General features: G+C 47.0%; 1 protein-coding gene across 1 annotated transcript; it reads right to left on the reverse strand.

Moving 5' to 3' along the window:
* Window positions 1-12,127: 12,127 nt before the first annotated feature.
* On the reverse strand, window positions 12,128-14,550 carry LOC123048336 (wall-associated receptor kinase 5-like). Its single transcript, XM_044471460.1, has 2 exons — window positions 13,410-14,550; window positions 12,128-13,293 (listed from the first exon to the last, which is right to left on the reverse strand). Exons 1-2 carry the CDS (start codon window positions 14,548-14,550, stop codon window positions 12,128-12,130), a joined length of 2,307 nt encoding a protein of 768 aa, XP_044327395.1.
* Window positions 14,551-23,175: the final 8,625 nt, after the last annotated feature.

A 23,175-nucleotide genomic window follows, 5' to 3' on the forward strand; every position in this document is an offset into this window, starting at 1 on the left:
ACCGTTTGTTTGCGGGTGATAGACGGAGGCGTAATCGAGCTTAATACCCAGATTAGCACACCAGGTTTTCACCTCATCGGCTGTGAAATTGGAGCCGTTATCGGTGATGATGCTGTGTGGAACACCATAACGGTGCACAACACCGGATATGAAGTCTATCACTGGTCCAGCTTCGGCCGTTTTAACTGCTTTGGCCCCTATCCACTCAGTGAATTTATCCTCCTTGACCAGCAAATATTTTTCCTTATGGCTTCCTTCTTTAAGGGGTCCGACCATATCAAGCCCCAGACCGCGAAAGGCCAAGTGATGGGGATTGTTTGAAGAGCGGTAGGTGGCATATGGCTTTGGTTGGCGAAAAGGTGGCATCCGACGCAACGTTGGACAAGGTCCTGTGCATCTGCTCAGGCCGTCGGCCAATAGAAACCTGTACGGAAGGCCTTACTTACAAGGGCCCAAGCCGCGGCGTGGTGACCACCGAGACTGGCATGAATTTTAGCCGATAGCTGCCGCCCCTCTTCCTCGGAGATACATCTTTGGAGTACTCGGATAGCGCTTTTCTTGTAGAGTTCTCCGTCATGAACTTTGTAGGCTTTCGAGTGCCAGACAATGCGGCGAGCCTCATTCTGATCCTCAGGGTGTTCTCGCCTATTAAGGTAGGCCAAGAAGGGTTCAGTCCATGGGGCAATGACTGCCATGATAAGATGGGCCGACGATGTTATTTCGGTGGCTGAGCCCCCGATGATATCAATGTGTTCGGAATCTGAGGTTATGGTTGGATCCGGACCGGTGTTGCCGCTCTCCTCTTACCACACCACGGATGGCTTGAAAAGCCTTTCCAGGAAGATGTTAGGTGGGACGGGGTCGCGCTTGGCGCCGATGTGAGCAAGGACATCCGCCGCTTGATTACTTTCTCGAGCCACATGATGAAACTCGAGCCCCTCGAACCGGGCTGACATTTTTAGAACGGCGTTACGGTAAGCCGCCATCTTCGAATCTTTGGCATCGAAATCTCCATTTATTTGAGATATTGCGAGGTTTGAGTCCCCGCGCATTTCCAGGCGTTTATGCCCATGGAGACAGCCATCCGAAGACCATGCAATAAGGCCTCCTATTCAGCTGCATTGTTGGAGTCTGTGTATAATATTTGGAGTATGTACTGTACTGCATCGCTAGTGGGGGATGTTAAGACAACGCCCGCCCCTAATCCCGCCAGCATTTTGGAACCATTGAAGTGCATAACCAGTTGGAATATGTGCCGTACTCTTTAGGGAGTTCGGCCTTTGTCCATTAGGCGACGAAGTCAGCCAGTACTTGGGATCGTGGTTTGTATGTTATGTCGAATGGAAGGAGCTCAATGGCCCACTTTGCAATCTGGCCCGTGGCATCGCGGTTGTTTATTATGTCATTGAGTGGTACTTCGGAGGCCACCGTGATTGAGCACTCTTGAAAGTAGTGTCGTAGCTTCCGGGATGCCATGAAGACCGCGTATGCTATTTTTTGGTAATGAGGGTACCGGGATTTGCATGGTGTGAGGACAGTGGATACGTAGTATACCGGTTTCTGGAGCGGGAACTTGTGTCCGTCCTGCTCTCGCTCGACGACGAGCACAGCACTCACCACCTGGTGTGTTGCCGATATGTACAATAACATGGGTTCGCCGACGTTCGGCGCGGCCAGGATTGGGTTGTTTGCTAAAAGGGCCTTTATTTCTTCTAGTTCGGCCATTGCCACATCCGTCCACTCAAAGTGGTCGGTGCGTCGGAGAAGTCAATAAAGTGGCAATGCTTTTTCTCCTAATCTGGAGATAAAGCGGCTTAAAGCTGCCATGCATCCTGCTAGTTTTTGGACCTGTTTGATGTCTGTTGGTATATTCAGTTGTGATAAAGCTCGGATTTTGGCTGGATTGGCCTCAATTCCTCTATTGGAGACGATGAAGCCCAGCAGTTTTCCAGCGGGAACGCCGAAAACGCACTTTTCCTGATTGAGCTTGATGTCATATGTACGGAGGTTGTCGAATCTGAGACGTAGATCGTTTATCAATGACTTGATGTGCCTAGTTTTGATGACGACGTCATCCACATACGCTTCAACTGTCTTGTCGATCTGTTTCTCCAGGCATGTTTGAATCATGCGTTGGTAGGTGGCGCCAGCGTTTTTTAGCCCGAAAGGCATAGTGTTGAAGCAGAAAGGCCCATATGGGGTAATGAATGCCTTTGCGGCTTGATCAGACTCCTTCATCTTGATTTGATGGTATCCGGAGTATGCGTCGAGGAAACACAGTGAGTCGTGTCCTGCGGTTGCATCAATAATCTGATCGATGCGAGGGAGGGGGAAGGGATCCTTAGGGCAGGCCTTGTTGAGGTCTTTGAAATCGACGCATAGGCGCCAGGATTTATCCTTCTTTGGTACCATCACCAGGTTTGCTAGCCAGTCCGGGTGTTTTATTTCTCTAATGAATCCGACCTCGAGTAACTTGGCTAGCTCCTCTCCCATAGCTTGTCGTTTGGGTTCGGAAAAACGTCGTAGTGTTTGCTTGACCGATTTATATCCCTTCAATATATTGAGGCTGTGTTCGGCCAACCTGCATGGGATTCTTGGCATATGAGAAGGGTGCCACGCGAATATGTCCCAGTTCTCACGCATGAACTCTCGTAGCGCGGCGTCGACCGTTGGGTCGAGTTGTGCCCCGATGGATGTTGTCTTCTTGGGGTCCGTCGGGTGGACTTGGAATTTGTCTATTTCATCTGCTGGTTTAAAGGAGGTGGATTTGGATCGATAGCGCAAGATTACGTCATCCCTATCCACCGTGGAGCGCAGCGCGGTTAGCTCTTCGGTCGCGAGGATTTCAGACAATGCCTCGAGGGTCAGGAATGCGGTTTTATTTTCGGCGCGGAGTGCTATGTCCGGATCACTGGCAAGAGTGATGATACCGTTGGGCCCGGGCATCTTGAGCTTCATGTACCCGCAATGAGGTATAGCTTGGAAGCGTGTAAATGCATCTCGCCCCAATAGGGCGTGATATCTGATGTTGAAAGGAGCCACTTGGAAGGTTATCTCTTCGGACCGATAATTCTCCGGTGTGCCGAATACCACGTCGAGTGTGATTTTTCCCGCGCATCGCGCCACCCGACTGGGAATGATTCCCCGGAAGGTCGTGCTACTTTGCTTCATGCGGCTCCTGTCTATTTCCATTTTATTGAGCGTATCCTCGGGGATGAGGTTTAATCCGCTGCCGCCGTCCATGAGCACTTTGGTGAGCCGAAAACCGTCCACAATTGGATTGAGGACCAAGGCGGATGGTGCCTGGACTGTCCGGAATTTTGGTTCGTCAGTGGTATTGAAAGTTATGGCCGTATCGTTCCAGGGGTTTATTGCTGCGACTTGGCAGACTTCGGCGAGGTCGCGGAAAGCCCTTTTACACCGATTGTTTGAAGCGAAAGTCTCAAAGACTGTCAATACGCTGGGGTCATCATAGTCCGGGGGGTGTTGCTCTGGGGTGTTTTTGGTGAGGATATCCTCGCCGCTCTTGGCCACTTGCCGGAGTATCCAACATGCTCTAAGGCTGTGGGTTGGTATGGTGTCCGGTGTTGTGTGTATTTTGCATGGCCTATCGAGCCATCCCTCTAGAATGGTTCCGGGCCCCATGATGTGCTTAGATTTCTTAACTATTGGTTCTGGTGCGTCGCGGGGGTGCATCCTTTTTGCCCGAACGAAGGGTTGAGTGGAAACCGGTGGTTCCCATAGAGCTGCCTGAGTTTTCCAGGCGCTTTCCATTGCGCAGTACTTCTGTACGATGGTTTCCAAGTCAGTGGAGTGTAATATGCGACGGCGATTGATGGCGTTGAGGATTCCTACGTCCGTGCAATTATTGCAGAATGCTGAGATCGCGTCTTCGTCACGACAATCTTTAATCTTGTCTTTGACAAGGAGGAATCGGGCCCAAAAGTGATGGACTGTTTCCTGAGACTGCTGCTGTATGTTCATGAGATCGTGTATATCTGGGTGGGTGGGAGGCTTTAAATCTGAGCCCTGATCCAATTGGTGATCCGAAGTTTGGGAAATCTCCGAACTTAACGGTTTGGGCTCCGGGATATCAACTGATTTTTCCAGCCCATCATCCGATTCTAGGTTCAGAGGACAGGGCACGCCGCTCGGCGGGCAGGTATCCGGCTCTTTGAGCTCGGAAATCCGGACATAGTTCGTCCTCAATATTGAGGAAGAGTTGCCGTTCTGCTCCTCTACTACCGCTATCTGATGGGTGATCGTCGGAGATTCGATTTCTCTCCGGTCGGGTTTAAGCCCAATCCGCTTGTGGTCTGTAGCGACCCCCAAAGCGGCGATGCGATCTAGGAGTTCGTTTAAAGATGACAACTCCGTCGGATCCATCCGTTTGGAGTATTCGGAGCTAACACGGAGGTGGTTTTCGACGACCCGAGAAGTCATCGTCGGCTTAACGACCGTAGGGCGGTCATGGTAAAGCCGCCCAGCCGGAGGGTTTGGCCTGAGGCCAGGGCACCTCCGGAGGTGATACTGTCCTTGATAACAAGGCGAGCCATCAATCCTGTCTTCGATGTCACAGTGGAACTCTCAATGAAAGCACCAACGTCGGTGTCAAAACCGGCGGATCTCGGGTAGGGGGTCCTGAACTGTGCGTCTAAGGTTGATGGTAACAGGAGACGGGGGACACAATGTTTACCCAGGTTCGGGCCCTCTCTATGGAGGTAATACCCTACTTCCTTCTTGATTGATCTTGATGAATATGAGTATTACAAGTGTTGATCTACCTCGAGATCGTAATGGCTAAAACCCTAAAAGTCTAGCCTGTATGACTATGATTATGATTATGATTATCCCTATGGACCAAGCCCTCCGGTTTATATAGACACCGGAGGGGACTAGGGTTATACAAAGTCGGTTACAGAGAAAGGAATCTTCATATCCAGACGCCAAGCTTGCCTTCCATGCCAAGGAGAGTCCCATCCGGACACAGGTGAGAGTCTTCGGTCTTATATCTTCACAGCCCATCAGTCCGGCCCATGTCCAACAGGCCGAACGCCCGAGGACCCCTTAGTCCAGGACTCCCTCAGGGAGGGCCGACCCTCTCTATGGCGCGCCCCAAGGGGGATTCCTACTCCTAGTAAGAGTAGGTCCCCCCTTCCCTAGTTGGAGTAGGAGAAGAAGGAAGAGGGAGAAAGGAGAGAAGGAAAGCCACCCCCCAATTCGGATTGGGATTGGGGGGCGCGCGCCTCCCACTTGGCCGCCTCCTCCTCTCTCCCACCACGGCCCATTAAGGCCCATTAACTCCCCGGGGGGTTCCGGTAACCCCCCGGTACTCCGAAAAATGCCCGAAGTCATCTGAAACCTTGTGTCCAAACATAGCCTTCCAATGTATCAATCTTTATGTCTCGACCATTTCGAGACTCCTCGTCATGTCCGTAATCACATCCGAGACTCCGAACAAACTTCGGTACATCAAAACACGTAAACTCATAATACCGATCGTCATCGAACGTTAAGCGTGCGGACCCTACGGGTTCGAGAACTATGTAGACATGACCGAGACTCATCTCCAGTCAATAACCAATAGCGGAACCTGGATGTCATATTGGTTCCTACATATTCTACGAAGATCTTTATCGGTCAAACCGCATAACAACATACGTTGTTCCCTTTGTCATCGGTATGTTACTTGCCCGAGATTCGATCGTCGGTATCTCAATACCTTGTTCAATCTCGTTACCGGCAAGTCTCTTTACTCGTTCCGTAGTGCATCATCATGCAACTAACTCATTAGTTACATTGCTTGGAAGGCTTATAGTGATGTGCATTACCGAGAGGGCCCAGAGATACCTCTCCGACAATCGGAGTGTCAAATCCTAATCTCGATCTATGCCAACTGAACAAACACCATCGGAGACACCTGTAGAGCATCTTTGTAAGCACCCAGTTACGTTGTGACGTTTGATAGCACACTAAGTGTTCCTCCGGTATTTTGGAGTTGCATAATATCATAGTCATAGGAACATGTATAAGTCATGAAGAAAGCAATAGCAACAAACTAAACGATCATCGTGCTAAGCTAAGGGATGGGTCATGTAAATCACATCATTCTTTAATGATGTGACCCATTAATCAAATGACAACTCATGTCTATGGATAGGAAACTTAACCTTCTTTGATCAACGAGCTAGTCAAGTAGAGACATACTAGTGACACTCTGTTTGTCTATGTATTCACACATGTACTATGTTTCCGGTTAATACAATTCTAGCATGAATAAAAAACATTTATCATGACATAAGGAAATATAAATAATAACTTTAATATTGCCTCTAGGGCATATTTCCTTCAAATAGGACTTTCACAAAGCACATACCTTGACAAGATTTTGAACAAGTTCAAAATGGACCGGTCAAAGAAAGGATTCTTGCTTGTGTTACAAAGTGTAAAGTTGAGTAAGACTCAAAACCCGACCACGGCAGAAGATAGAGAGAGAATGAAAGTCTATGCCTCAACCATAGGTTCTATAAAGTACGCCATGTTGTGTACCAAACATGTTGTGTACCTTGCCATGAGTTTGGCAAGGGGGGTACAATAGTGATCTGTAAGTAGATCACTGGACAGCAGTCAAAATTATCCTTAGTTACCTAAGAGGACTAAGGAGATATTTCTCCATTATGGAGGTAATAAAGAGTTCGTCGTAAAGCGTTACGTCCATACAAGCTTTGATACCGATTCAGATGACTCTGAATCTCAATCTGGATACGTATTGAAAGTGGGAGCAATTAGCTAGAGTAGCTCCATACAGGGCATTGTAGACATAAAAATTTGTAAAATACATACGGATCTGAATATGGCAAACCCGTTGACTAAACCTATCTCACAAGCAAAACATGATCACACCTTAGTACTTTTTGGGTGTTTATCACACCCAAATACATACAGAAGCACATGATATTGAGATGCCACCATTTCTAGAATAAGCGCCATATTTTCAGCTAGCCTAAAACTCAAAAAATACATAAGCTTGGAAAATCCATGAAGGAAAGAAAACTCAGAAAAATACATACGTTCTAAAACATGCACACTTGTTCATACTAAATCAGTACCCATCTTTGCCCATCGATACTACCTGTTTATTTTGATGAACCGTAAAACCTTTAAAGAATTTGTTTACTTCTATAAATTTCAGAAATAACATTTTAAGAAAGATGCATTGAGGTACAGGGTCATAGGTAAGCACTGAGTAGGTAACTAACATGAATTGGATCTTGTAGGCCCCTGTATATATCTGTCTCAAATCTTATAAGCAATCCAACTCTTAGACAAACATAAAAACATTGTTAAATTAAATGCCTTAAAAACTACATGGATGAAATTTTGTATCGACCTGAACAACTATCAAGGCACGCACCAAAAACGGCTTATTACAGGATAGGAATTTGTTGCTTGCCTCGTTGTAATCAAATTCTGACAAAAGTATGAAGTACCGCAACGATCAATCACCAGAAGGACTTGAAATCTGCAGTCGTTGTTCACCACTGGTGACTTTCAGTTTCCTATCCCTGGTGACCCATGAAACAGACTTATTTACACTGCAAAATTTAATATTTTTATATTGATAAATCATGAGAACATAGGCAGAAATATTTGCATGAGCTTACAAGCAGAGTGTGAAGGTGGACTGTACAGGAAATAATGAAGTGGCACTGTGGACAAAACATTAATCCAACCAAATGCTATACCTGGTGGTTATCCTCGATCTTTTTCTTCCAATAATTCTAACAGAATAAAAGGTAATCATGCTAATTAGAAACCAAAAAGGGTGAGAAGACCATGGATCAGACAGAAGCCATACCAGGAGGTTGCCACAAGATTGAGGCACTCGGAATAGGGTCATTGCAGACAGGGCAAGCACCTTGATAGAGGAAGTGTGAGAAACCTGACCTCCTGTCCGGAAGTGGTCACGCCGGTCCTTGGTGGTGGTGGCCATCCCAAAAGACGACGAATCTACTGTCCTCGATGCCTGTGGTTCTCGATGCTGGTTTGCACGGGGAAGCACATGGTACAGCGGCTGCACGGCGTGGGCGATTGGCGCGTGAAGGCGAGGAGAGGCCGATGGATTGTGGGGGTGCCAGTGTCAAGCTGTGAGGAAGCATCGCTGGGGTGCGTGAAGAGAAGTTGGTCACACCGGTTGGGAGGCCGGTCGGTGTGTATCCCCGTGATCCAGCCAAGGAGCCGCTGCGCTTGGCAGGGGAAGGCCCCGCCGACGCCATGGAAGAGGACACCATGGCCGCAACCACTATGATGAGCTGATGCCAGTCTGCCCCTACGGGGCCCACCTTAGAAGATGTCAACGACAACGGGGACCTGGCCGAAATCACCTACATCATCCCGGACACGGCGTGCCCTGATGTTGAGCGCCTTCATGGTGTGCATCCTCACGGCCCCATGAACCCGCAACAGTTTCTCCTTGCATCCCCGTCGCTCTTTGATCTATTGCATCCAAAGTCTGCGATCCCTTCTTGCAAAAACAAAAACAGAAGGCAGAAATCAAATGTACCTAAAAAGGACGGATCTATCATCCTACTGCAGAAATGAGTAGCCACTCATGATTCATGACTCATCTAATAGTGGCAAGCAGCAACAAACACAGTCAGGACTTTGTGAAACATGCAATGCACATAATTTCACAGCTTTCAAACAGTAGCAAGCACCAGCACACAACAGGACTTCTCGAAGCATGCAGCAGTGCAGCAGCACACAATCTATAGCAACAGCAGGGAAGCCGGATACAATGTCGGCAAGAGCCGCATCTCTTCCCCCACAGGAGACAACTGGTAAGCCCCATCGTTGTGCACACCAAAGCCGCCGCCACCATAGCAGCCGCCCAGGCCCACGTCTAACAGAATCAGGTAGGTAGCAAATACTTGTAAACTGACTTTGCAAGCAGATCACAGGTTGTTACATTGTTGGCTCAGTCCCGGCGCCGAGTACTTCTGGCGACGGTGATACGACCGACGACGAACGACGATGACGAACGAAGCTCGTTGTCGAACTCGACGAAGTTCCTTTACGCTGAGATGCACCGCAGTTCAAAGATAGCCACACCAAGCAAGCTAGCACACGGGTGGATTGATTCCTTGAGAAGCTTGTACGTGAAACTAGCTAATTAGCTTTAAGCTAGCTATCAACTCGCCGAGCGCCGAGACGGCTGCCTACTAAACTCTCGAGAAACTCATGCACGCGAGACCGACGTATTGCCACAGGCGAGCCTGTCTGAATTGTATTACTTCACAACTCACGGTACAAGTTACAGGGCTGTTTGCACGCATATAAATAGTAGTACCAGGCTAGCTAGCTACGAGAGGAAAATTACTTGGAAGCTAATTCCAATACTAATCGGAGACAAGCTCTAGCACAACACGGATATCGTGTACCATCATGGGAGGCTTTTGTCGTGTTTAATTCCAACAGCCGTCCTTCTTCTATAACCTGGACACGTAACATCATGGGAGGCTCTAGCACTCCTTCTTCCACGCAGTCCTTTAGTACGCAGCCGTCTCGGCGCTCGGCGAGTTGATAGCTAGCTTAAAGCTAATTAGCTAGTTTCACGTACAAGCTTCTCAAGGAATGAATCCACCTGTGTGCTAGCTTGCTTGGTATGGCTAGCTTTGCACTGCGGTGCATCTCCGCGTAAAGGAACTTCGTCGAGTTCTTCAGCCAGCTTCGTTCGTCATCGTCGTTCATCCTTGGTCGTATCACCGTTGCCGGAAGTACTTGGCGTCAGGACTGAGCCAACAATTGATATCAGAGCAAGGTTGATCTTTTAGTAATGGAGAATCATGGCGGACGACGAGAAGAACAAGCAGCTGGCGGAGTACTCACGGCTGTTGGAATTAAACACGACAAAAGCCTCCCATGATGGTATGTGTCCAGGTTGGTGTGCATACATATATCCGTGTAGTGCTAGAGCTTGTCTCGAGTAGTATTGGAATTAGCTTCCGAGTAGTTTTCCTCTCGTAGCTAGCTAGCCTGGTATTACTATTTATATGCGTGCAAACAGCTCTGTAACTTGTACCGTGAGTTGTGAAGTAATACAATTCAGACAGGCTCGATACGTTCCTGTGGCAATACATTGGTTATACGTGTACGTGCTTCCGGCCGTCTGGCCGTTGTGTATGTACGTGTGCTGTTGTGTGTTGCTTGCAGCAACTACCATGCTTGATCGATCAAGAGCAAGATTAGCTAAAGGAGGCTAGCTTTGCACTGAGGTAGATCGGTGCATCTTGGCGTAAAGCACTTCGTCGAGTTCGTCAGCCAGCTTTGTTCGTCGTCGTCGGTCATCGCCGTCGCCGGAAAGTACTCGGCATCGGAACTGGGCCAACAACATACTTATGAGTCAAAAAAGGAAGACTATGCTACTTTGCGCATACATGTAAACTGAACTTTACAATAGTGCAGCTTGCTATTGTACATATTTCAATAGATTTATGCTATTTGTGAGTGACTTCAAACATTCTGCTACTTTGCAAATATATGTAACCTGACTTCTTATGTATGTACAGTTCAGTTTGAGAGACACCTGACTTCAAAGATTCTGCTACTTTGCAGATATATGTAAACTGACTTGTTATATATGTAAACTGACTTGCTATGTATGTGCCCCAGACTCTGCTACTTTGCAAATATATGTAAACTGACTTGTTCATCTGATTGCAGCAGATGAAGGCCGTCAAAGATCACAACCGCATCTTGGTATTGACTCTGCAGGACTTCAATCCATAAGTGGGTCATTTGATTGAACCACATATTGTACATGACTTCAAAAGCTTTGGTTTGTTCATTGATAAGTGGGTCATTTGATCGAACCACTGACTGTACATGACTTCAATCCCTATTGTACAAGACAGCTATCGATTGTATACTACATCTATCGATTGTACAGGACAACAAAATGTTACATGTCACAACATATTGTACATTCTAGCGCAGCTTGCTCTTTTTGTTTGTTAGATAATACATGGGGTTGAAACCGCTCTGCCATACCTATGATTGAAACAGCCCTGCGATTGAGTTTTCTTGAATCCATACCTCTGGTTGAAACCGCCCTGCAGCGGCGATCCAGAACCGTGGCCCCGACGTGAGATCCGGCAGGGTTTTCTGGAGGGGATCGGCGGCGGCGGCGTTATGGAGTTACGGCGGCGGCTAGATCCGGCGGGATCTTCTCGAGGAGATCAGCGGCGGTGAGATCCGGTGGGGTCTTCTCGAGGAGATCGGCGGCGGCGAGACTCGGCGGGGTCTCGGCGGCATTAACGTGGAGGTCGAGGGGATCACACGATGGAGGCGTTGTATGTTGTATCTTTGGGCTACGTGTGGGGTGGGATCGCGGGGTAGGGGAGGGGAGGGACGAAACAAAGTCATACGAAAAAAACCGGACGAAAAAAAACCAAACGAAAATGGTGGGACGAAAAAAAGCCGTGGACGCAATCCTATCAACTCAGATATTAGGAGTAGAGATTAATCAACTGCGCCCGAGGCGCTCGTAATTGTTGTACCAATCAGGTATGCAAGGAATGCTTGTTTGTCACTTGGGTTACCCTGCCAGTAAGGTACAGGGTTCGACCCCGTTCCTAGCGGATTTAATTTTTCTTTCGAAATTGCTGTACGGACGGCAGTCGCCGGCCAACCTTTGGACGGCGGGAGGAGTGGACGGTGATGCTCACTTTTGCTAATTGCATGGATGGCTTGATGCGTTGCATCGTCTCCAAATCGTCCACAATGTGTCGGCTGTGTAGCAGCGTTTTTTTCTTTCTACTGAAATCAGTCACACAGGTAAAAAGAGAAGAGAGCTGGCACAACGGAAGAAAAAACGAACAACACAAGTGAGGGGAAACGGATGGGAGTCTCAGGAGCAAGAAAGATTGAGAGCCAACCCAACAAGAGAAAACACAAACAACCCACGTGGGGACACATGTGGGACGGTGCAAGAACAATTAGGCTAATATAAAAACGCACCAGCCGACACATTTTCTCAGTCGGCAGAGCTCTAGTGGCTCCCATATTTACATCCCGTCAAGGGGTTATTAATTCGTAGATTAAACAAATCACACTTGAAATACATTGACTACCGGGGGTATCTTGATGACAACAAATGTTCTGCTTCCAAGCTATATTGTCGGCTCGTTCCCTCCATGGTTGTACCCACAACCACTTGATACTTCGGCATAAAGCTATCATGCACGGCTCCAAGGCTCTCAAGTGTCATCTCCACTTGCCTCATGGTTGGCCGGTGGTCTCTTTCAATCCTCGTGCATGCTACTGCCAACATAGCCACTTCTTCAACTTCCTTGCCGCCTTCTTCCATCACTTGAGGATCTAGCACATGAATCAGTTTGCCTGCTTCTAGCGAAGCAGTGAAATATGAGACAAGGGTTTCCTCCTCGGATGACCGATATGAGCATGGTTTTTTCCTAGTGAGAAGCTCCATGAGGAGGACGCCGAAGCTGTAAACATCGCTTTTCTCGGTGAGCTTTCCTGAGTAGAAATACACGGGGTCTAGGTACCCAAATGTCCCTTGGACTGCGGTCGAGGTCTTTGTTTGGTCGGCAGGAATGAACCTCGAAGCTCCAAAGTCCGACACCTTTGCCATGAGAGTGCCATCTAACAGAATGTTTGGGGACTTAATATCCCTATGGACTATAGGGAACGCCACGGCTGAGTGAAGGTAGGTTAGAGCTCTTGCTATTTCGGTGGCGATCCTCAGCCGATCTTCCCATGGCAGGGATGACATGGTTTCTTGGACATGGAGATGATGGTAAAGGGTCCCATTAGAGATGAACTCGTAAACCAGTAGCGGCACCTCCGTCTCGAGGCAGCACCCATGGAGCTTCACCACATTTCGATGATTGATCTGCGAGAGGATCGCTATCTCATTTATGAACTCGTCAATCTCCCTCTGGATCGCGACCTTGGACTTCTTGATCGCCACGACTTGCAGGTCTGACATGATGCCTTTGTAGACCGTGCCATGCCCTCCTCCACCAATCTCGCGAGCTTTGTCAAAATTGTTGGTGGCCTTGTGTAGCTCCACCAAGGGGATGATCATCCTCTCAGCGATGTCCGCCTTTTGAGACACCAATTGTTGCAACAAATGCCCTCGATTTTGCTTGAAGAATTTCTTCTTGAGCATTTTCCCCCTGCGTTGCTTCATCTTTCGGGTCACGAAAATAGCACCAATTACCATGATTAGAAAGGCCGCTCCACTGCCAACTCCTATGCCTGCACTTAAACCTGAATAATGTGCGTAGAGAATGCGCCTTTGTTGTCAACGAAGATTTGTAAAACATAGAATGAACCAATGCAATATCTGATGTGCAATCTGCTTGTATTATTGGTTTTGTGCTCACCTAGATAAGATTTGGTGCATCCATTTGTTATGCGCGGGTCACCATGTGCGCCACGCTGGCATCGGCATAGGTGCCCTCCGGCCGTGTTGATGCACTCGCCGAAGCACATGCCCGGAAGCGCACACTCGTCGACGTCCTTGCATCCGCCCGCGAGGTATGGGTTACCCCGGTACCCGTCAAGGCACCGGCACACGTACCCGCTGCGGTACTTTCCGGAGACGTTGCGGCAGGAGGCATGGCTGCTCTGGCACGCGCTCCTCCGCGCGTCCACAGGGCAGCCCGACGTCGCCATCCCTGGCAGCATCACCGGCTTGGAATCCACCGCAAAATCAAGGACGACGGGGACCGCCGGGCGGCGCGAGGGTGAGTACCCGGGTGAGTCGTTGAGCAGCACGGCATAGGCGCTCTCAAACCAACCCCTCTCGGCGATGCGCACCGCGATGGGCAGCCTGTGGGCGTACTCGTTCCTCGAGTCCAGCGACTTCATCTCCACGCCGTAGGAGGGGCGGCCTATTGGGATGGGTGTGTCGCAGCAGCCGGCAGCGCCGTAGCCAGGGGAGCTCGTCAGGGCACCCGTCAGCTTGTTGTTGGTGGAGCAGAAGGAGGAGCAGCAGCAGATGACGTTGCCACCGCTGCTGTCGTCGCTCTCCCCAACCAGCGTGACCTGCACGTTGCACCCCGTGACGACGAACTGGTTGCGCATCTCTGACAACACGTAAGGGCTGGCGGCGCCGAGGCCGCCCCACGTGCCGTTGCCGTCGAGGCCCGCGGAGAAGGTGAGCCTCACCTGGCCTGCGATGTCCACGATCCGCACCGTGGAGTTGGTCAGGGAGATCTCGACGACCTGGAGGTCGGCGCCGACGAGCAGCCGCGGCTCCCTGCCGCGTGTCCGGTCGCAGGTGAGGTTGAACCCTGGCCAGTAGCACCCGTCGCCGATGCCGAATGGGTAGGGCACTTCCACGGCGCCGCAGCTGGTCTGGCAGTGCGGCAACGGCCCTGCACCGGCCGTAACATGAGACGCTGCCGTGGATAGGCGGAGCTGGAGCAGCAACACCGTCAAAGCTGCTGCCGGAATCATAGTCGTGGGCTCGTGGCTGCCGCAGATGATTGTCTCTCCGAGACTCCAATACCTTATAGGCATGTCCACAAGTATATCAGCTCCCGCAACCTATAGCGAGAGTGGCTGCTTCCTGCCTGGCTGCTCGCTTGCCTGACCAAGACCAAGACCAAGACCATGAACATGAACAAGAACAGAGGGGGCTGCATGTCCGCGTTGACTAATCTGGTCTTGGGGCTGCATGCCTCAAGTTTAAAAACACATGTCAACCGATATCGGTGCATAGAGCCATAGACCGATACGCACTTTCACAAGTATATCTAGCTTAGCTTGTGCATACAAACAAGCATTACCTTAGCGGTTATGCATCCTAACCACCCGGGTTTAATACACAAGGATTTTACCATTTGTTGATTATCAAGGTTGATATGTGGTGGGACCATTCATTAAGATAAAATCCTGGACTACTCATAAGTACTACCTCCGTCCCATAATATAAGAACTTTTTCAAGTTAAACTTGAAAAACGTTCTTATATTATGGGACGGAGGGAGTAAAATCTTTGGGGATCACTGAATACCATGCTTGGTGTGTCCGTTGCGCTAATATGTTCGATGTCGTCGCCACAGCTGCTTCCTTGGCGGTGCAGCTATGTGCCACCCACAACGACACGGTTCGCCCGCAGGGAGCCAGAACTGGGCAGCCCAGTAATCACGTGCCGTCATGTTTTTTTTGGTTTTTCCTTTTTTTCACATTTTTAATTGTGTGTGTGTGTGTCTATATATATATATATATATATATATATATATATATATATATATATATATATATATATATATGAAAATGTTAGTCTGACAATTAACAAATGTCTTACATTTAGAAAAATATTGACCTAACATTTGAATTTTTTTATCGAATGTAAAATTTGTATGTTACATTCCCAAAACTCATCACAAGTTTCAAAAATGGGTTCATGACATTTTCAGAAAATATTTGTACAATGTACAAAACTGTCTGCATAGTTCATAAAAATGTATTTATCCTTCGACAAATGTTTAACACGAATTTGCAAACAGTATTCTAGACATATTTCCCAAAAGATCAAAACATGTATTTGGAATATGTTAAATGTGCATACAAATATATATTATAGATGTATGAAAAAAAAATAGGCATGTGCTGAAGAAATAGGAAAAAAGTAGACATGTATTAAAAAATTGCAATGGAAACTGACAAAGAAACAAAAAGAAAAAGCAAAGAAACCAAAAATCATCAATAAAACAAGAAAGAAACAAATAAAACCAAAGTATAAAGAAGAAAAAAAAGGTAAACCAAAGGAACACATTCAAAAAACAAAGAAAATCAAAGCATAACAAAAGAAAAGAAAAAGGAAAACCCGAAGAAAACCAGTGAAAAGAGAGAAAACTGAAGAGAACAAAAAACAAAACGAAGAAAAAGAAGAAGCACAGAACGAACGCGGATGAGCGAATGCAGCGACCGACAACAGCTAGTGGGCAGTCCAGGTAGTCGTCCGCGTGTAGGCTATTCCTAATAGGAATCTGTACGGGCGAGACACAGCTCTCTGCTACATTAGCGCCATGAGTTGTAAGTAAATTACTAGAACATGTAAGCGCGCGTTGCTGCGCCTGCCATCTTGATAATATTATAATTATTTAAGATGACAAAGTGAACAGTTAAAAATGAACATATCATAGTGTGTCAATGTAGTCATATAGCATATTTATTTAAGGTTGTAGGTATAATATGAGATGTTTGAACATATAGATAAATAAAGAGCAGATTGAGGCTGTCAATCCGAATCAGAGATACACATAAGAGCGCTGGTTTAGTGGTCATATCGACTGCATACTCTAGAAATTAAGGTTTAAGGATAAAACATATTTTCAACAGTAAACCAATGATTTGGACCCGCAGGAAAAACATTGTAGAATCAGCACATAAATAGCCAAAACTGGAACTGAGTACATACAGAGATTTGTATAGCAAAAACACAAATATAATTTCACCTCACGACTTGAGTCACACAGGCTCTGGAAAAAAATGCATGGCATATCCCTTTTCATTAGTTGTGGCCGCTAAAGAAATAAGATTACAAATTTCAATATCAGAATAGGAAAGGACCAACACGGTGATACAGAGGGAAAATGTTGTGCTAGGTAGATGATGACGTACTTGTCAGCACTGCAGTATCTAATTGTTCTGTTCTGATTCTGTGATTCATGTAGTGAAGGAGAGATGGAGTAATCGGGAGGCACAGTTGGCGGCCGCCCGCGCCGCCGCTGAGCTGACGAGGAGGAGTGCTCCTCGCTGGCGCCTTATGCGCACGTAGAGGAAACCAGCGCCCATGCGCTCGGCCATGTGGGCCGGCCCAACAACAAGCCGACGAGCTCGCGTACAATGCGCGCTTCCCTGGCTTTCCTGCTCGACCGTCGTGGTTGACTGGTAGCGGTAGATCGGTCAACCGTTGGTGATTGACTTTTGAGATTTTTTTTTTGAAATTTCAGAAAAAGAATTAGAAAATAAAATTCTCACAGATTCTAAAAAGTTCACTGATTTTTGGAAACAGTTCATCAAACTTATAAAAAAGTTCATCAATTTGAAAAAAGTTCACCGATTTTCTAAAAAAGTTCAGCAATTTTGTGAAAAAGTTCACAATATTTTGAAAAAGTTCATCGAGTTTGAAAAAAAGTTCATCAATTTTAAAAAACCGCTACATTGAAAACAAAGTTCATCGATTTGAAAAAAGTTCATCTACTTTGAAGAAAAAAGTTCACAAATTTCTAAAAAGTTCATCTACTTTCAAGAAAAAGTTCACGAATTTCTTTCGCAATTGTTTTTCATGAATTTGGTAAAAGAAGAAAAAAGGAACAAAAGGCAAAACAACCCACAACGTAAACACACGAAGGTAGTTGGTCTGCTGGTTCTGGTGTCCCACTTGTGGGAAGAGCGTCGTTAGTTCAAACCTTGGCTCGCACTCGCTTTTTGCAGTTTACAGAAATAGAAAAAGAAAACAAAAGGAAGTGGGATGGGCCGTTCCGCTATAAAACTAAGCATACAGGAGGGGTGTGCGCCCTGTACCAAATACACTATATTCTGCGCTTAAGGCGCCGAATAGGATTTGGCGACGAGGAGACCCATCGTGGGGATGGAGATATAGTGAACGCAGAGAACGGGCTGAGAGTTTCCTTCGCGGCTCGGTTGTAAATTTTGACTGGCCCAGTTAAGGAGATAACGTCTAGGTCAACCTGAGGAGTAGCGGCCCGATGGGCTGAGCGGGGGTTTGCTGGGGACGGAAGATCAGAAAATCTGGAACGTTGGTCAACGTGATCGGACGTCCGGTAAACTCAAATCGCTCTGGAGGCGCGTAGGTCGCTCAATCTTACTGTTTCTTAATGAGTGTCTTGTTCATTATTATGGAGTGGTCCCCTATCTGTGAGGAATAAAAAGGAGAGCCATGGAGGCCACACAATAAAAAGAAAAAGAGAAGAGAGAAAGATAGAACAAAGAGAGAGGGGGCACACTACCATTCTTTTTAGTACACTTGTGCTTGAAAGTAGCACTGCTGCATCCCATAGAGAAAGTTTTCATATGGTTCATAATTATATATAAGTGGGGACTTTACAATATAGAGCTTTCCTTGTATATTCCAATCATAAGCTTCCTCAAATGAGCTCTAGGTCTTTGTGAGCAAGCAAATTGGACGCACCCCCACTAGCCCACAAGGAGGGCACACTTATAGTTCTAATGCATCTGTTGCATGGCAAGCATTCTTATAAAGCATTCCCATTGCCTAATGGTTAACTGCCTTAGTGTGGGAATTTTTAACTTTGACTTCTAAGAAAACCTTCATCATCATGCTCTTTTTCCATGAAGTGCCAAAGTTGAGACTCACGTTCTAGTGTTGAACGAGTGTTGCATGGTTGTAGTAGAAAGGTTGTGTAGTTAGACAATCTTGGTCGACCTCTGGCTTTGTTCATGATAAGGTTTAATTTATACAATGAAGACTTAGTGTACTATGCCCCATGATACACCTGACATTCTCTCTAAACATTTCGCAAACGGGAATTTTTACTTGGTGCACTTCATTAATAAAGGTAGGAAATTGATCTATATGGATTGAGATATCTAGTGAACTATAAAGTATAGACAATTGCAATGTATCATTTACTTGTTTGTCCATGTTCTTAAGAGAATTATGTTTAATGATAATGTTACAGTAACATAATGGCATTCACATACATAAATTATCACTGTTTATCATCTTACACACTTGAGCACAAGCATGGATTAAGCTTGGGATGGGGGAAGCTGATAGGTCTCATGCCATTACATTATCAATCATATATGCATTGGGCACAACTTTTATCATTTGTATTGGACTAACATATTAATCAAGTCCCCAGTGATAGTTCTTTTTTTTCAGAGTTTTGTATTTGTAGCAAAATAATATTTAAACCACAGGAAAAATCAAGAAAAATAAGATTGTGGAGTTTTGCAGCAGAAGAAACCCAAGGAGTCTGGGACCCACACCTGGAGACGCCTAGGGTGCTTAGGTGCCTCCTGTAGGTTCACAAAGTCCCAAGGCGCCGATGGGCTACATCAACCTTTTAGAGATCTCCGTTTATTGCAAGCTTGTCCTATAAGTTTCTCGACCACCATAAATATTTCATACTTTCCACCACAAGGTTTAACTCCGAATTCTCATCCCTAAAGCCAAGTTTCAATCCACCGCCTTCAGCAAGGACACGACACAGGCGCGCGACGACATAGCTCGATCAGAGATGTTGTGTTTCCACCGGATTGCATAAATTCGTCGTTGAAGCCGTCTGTACCATCCACCCATATCCGTCTACCGATGCCTCGATAGCACGATACCTCTGGAGGAGATAATGGAACACAAAGACGTCCCATACCGCCTGTCTCTCGCTACTGTCGCACCAGCGTCGATCCAACAACAACAGGCTAAACATGAAACCTCCGCCCGAGCCACTGTGCATCACCTACCGGTAGCAGGCATGACTTGAAGCCTTCATATAAGACGTCGTGCGTAGCATCCGCCGGTAGCACATCTAGCAGTGGCTTCACCTACCGGCGACCGGCACCGCCCGATAACTCCGAAAGAGGCACATGTGACACCCGCTGAGCCACATCAAATCCAATCTATTGATGGAAGGGACATCCCATACCGCCACTAGCCATAGAAGGTCGTCACCACCTCGAGATCCAAACTCTGAGTTTCCCACATGACCCCGGAGTCCGCCGCCGTTGATCGAGAGGGGCTGCCGCCCCAATTCTGGGCGCTACAGGGAGCACCCACCGTCGCGCCAGCCGTCGTTGTCCCCCATACAACGGCAACCGATGACGTGATTCCGCATCAAGCGCCGTCGACGCTGAAGGAAGCTCCGGCCGCCACGCGCGTCCTGCGAAGAGCAGGACACGGGTTCCCAAGATCCGCCGCCACAATGACCCACCTCCCGGCCCGTCATCCCCGGCGGAGAGATGCCACCACGATCATGGACAGATCTGGGCTAGCCGCCGCCACCGCCAAGACAGGATCCGGGCTGGACGCCGCCGCCGCCAACGGCTTGTAGGGTAACGCGACAGAAAACAAAAATTTCCCGACCTACGCACCAGCCCAGGACCACTATGGAGATTGCATACATGGTTTGATCTTTTTCGTTACCGACTCGTAGCGCAGCGGGAAGTAGAGCCGATGACGATCGGCGGTGCAGATCCCCGCAGCTAGCATTTACAACCTCCCAACCGCGAGGATGTATACCCTCATCTGCTCCTCAGACAGCCCTCCGGGAGGCGGTCGAACAGCCCCCCGGACGGTGTCGCGGACAGCCCTTCGGGAGGACCTTCGACACTCGAACGGTCACTCGGACAGCCCTTCGGGAGGACCTTCGAAACTCGGACGGTCACACGGACAGCCCTTCGGGAGGCACTTACGAACTAAGACCGAAACTACGATCTCTCTACAGAGTTGCACACATACGGTGTCATCTATCCGGCAGGGCTTCGCCGTCCAGAACTAGTTCCCACCGGAACCCAGACAGCCTTTCGGCTCTACGAAACTGTTTCGCTGGGAGGGAGAGAGAAGCCAGATCATGCATGGCACTTGTATGTGAGAAGGGATGATCCTTTAGGCAGCCCCCTCCACCCCTATATATAGGCCAAGCCCAAGGGTGGTTTCTCCAAGAAGCCAAGGGGGGAAATACTAAAAAGGCCCTCAAGGTGGCTGCTCCAAGAAGCCAAGCAAAAAGCACTTTCACTATTCATGACGACATTTTTCAGCGTCCGTTCGAACTGAAAATATTTATGTGGGCTCAGAACATTTCCAGTACCCACTAAAATAATTTTCAACGCGTTCCGAAACAATTTCGGTTTAGTGATTTTCATCTGCGAAAAGCAAACAAGAATGCGTTTTCACTATTCATGAAGACAATTTTTCGCGTCCACTAAATCCGAAAATATTTCTGCGGGTCTTAGAATAATTCCAGTACCTACTAAAACGATTTTGGATTCGTTCTGAAACAATTTCAGATTAGTGAATTTCATCTGCGAAAAACAGCCAAAGCGGTACCGGCAGCTCCGAAACATTTTCGGTTTTTATTTCTGAAAATTCCAAAAAGTTTCCAGAATGATTCTGGCACCCTCCAAGAATTATCAGGCATGTGCCGAAACCATTTTGACTTAATGGCATACCCCGAAACAACTTTTTCGGTTTCACCGAAACTCATCCGGTGACCTCTCTCTGCGATACGATTCCGCTGTCCGAAACTTTTCGGTGTCCGAAACTTTTTCGGTGATTTTCTCTCAGACTCCCTATCTAGTATTCAGCAGATAGATGACCCTTAAGCGTGTGACCCTATAGGTTCGGTGAAGTATAGACATGACCCGGAACCCCTTCCGATCAATGATCAACATCGGAGCCGTGGACACCCATATTGACCCCTATACCCACATGAATAAATATTCGAGTGAACCTCCAGTTGCCGTGTGCTATTCCTATTGCTTCGCGATATGTTACAAATACCCGAGGTGAGACATGTTGGCATTCCCGTGGATCAACAACTTGTCCACTATGCTAGTTACCTCGTTACCGGTTTTGTTGTCTTTTCTCGTTTCGTGTTCCGGCATCCCCGTGATCAAATCACAAAGTGTCTGTCCAGACGATGATGGACACCGTAACACCGAGAGGGCCCAGAGATATCTCTCCATCGTCGGAGGAGCAAATCCCAATCTTGAGCTATCAAGTTACTTGACACACTTTTCCATGAACCCGTAAGCCGCCGTAATAGCCACCCATTTACGGATGACGTTTAACAAACCCCGAAGTTCATGAAGCAAGCATGAAGAAACTCGATACTCTCATGGTCTAAGGAATCATGCAAACGTTAACCATCTCTGTGTTATATACCAATAAACTTGTGACGAATGAATCTCATAGCATAACATCAATCCGGGTCGATTCAACACAAATGTTCTCTTAACATTGTGCCCTCAAAATTGCTGGCATAGACATGCCCATGATCAGGAAAACAGAACCATCATGCAACACTTGAGCTAGTCTTAGAGGCCAGACTAGGAATACTTCTTACCGTTTATTATTCCACACGTGCATATGAGTCTTCCTCCGAGCCTCGTGGATATTGCAGACTCGAGAATCATTGCAGTTATAGCATGGAACATAAACATAATTATGAACTCAGAGATAAATAATATCATTTATTATTGCCTCTAGGGCATATCTCCTACAGACTCCCACCTGCACTAGAGTCAATAATCTAGCTTATGCTAATGCACTTCACACCTGTGGCACACCAGTGTAAATATGCTTCGCTTGTGGTATAGCCTGATGTCCAACGGATCTGACGGTTTCAGTTCCGTGTGTATCTTTGCATGTCCTCGCGTTTTCACGTTTTCACAAAATTCATATTTTGTGTGGACTTGGCTTTGTATGTATGTGAATCACAGGTCGAACCTGGATTCCTCAGACTGAGTTATGGAGCAACTACCTGCAGTAGTGTCCCATTGTCAAAAGCCATCTTGGAACTATACTAAGTTCATGAATGAACTATATGATTCAACATCTTCTTTGTCGCTTCTAAAGCGCCAACATACTTAGCCCTTGTTATAGAATTCGCCACAGTAACTAGTTTGAACAAATTCCAACTAACTGTGCCACCACATTGTGTGTTACACAAAACCCTTAATTTAAATCGAAAATCGCATGGAGAAAAGATGAAGACTGTATCGATGTAACATTTTACAACGAACTCTTCATGATCTCTGCTTGCGAGAAAACCATGTCATCAGTACTTACTCTAGTACTCTGTGACATCTTTCACTGTTGTCCCATGATCAGTAATTTGATCACTTTGGTATCCATACTCGCAACACCTTGGGAGTATCGGACATATCTGGTTGTTTTACATACCATGGAATACATGATTAATCCAAACACAAAAGTGTGTGGAATCTGCATCATGTATTTTACTCATCAGTGGTTTGGGACACCGAGTCTTGCAAAAACTCTTTCCATGTGACTTTGGCAAGAATCACTCCTTGGCGTTTTAAATGCTAAAAGGTTTTAGCATCTTGTCAATATGTATTTATTGCTTAGCCCCATTAGGTAAATCTATCTCCATAGATCATCATGCCTAATATTGAGGCTATTTAGCCT

Source organism: Triticum aestivum, chromosome 2D (assembly GCF_018294505.1).
Source record: "Triticum aestivum cultivar Chinese Spring chromosome 2D, IWGSC CS RefSeq v2.1, whole genome shotgun sequence".
Taxonomy (NCBI): domain Eukaryota; kingdom Viridiplantae; phylum Streptophyta; class Magnoliopsida; order Poales; family Poaceae; genus Triticum; species Triticum aestivum.

Excerpts from the sequence above, each read along its gene's own strand:
- LOC123048336 (XM_044471460.1), bottom strand. The coding sequence starts at position 14,550 with ATGCCTATAAGGTATTGGAGTCTCGGAGAGACAATCATCTGCGGCAGC. Across the intron at positions 13,294-13,409 it reads ATGCACCAAATCTTATCTAG|GTTTAAGTGCAGGCATAGGA; the intron begins GTGAGCACAAAA and ends CACATTATTCAG.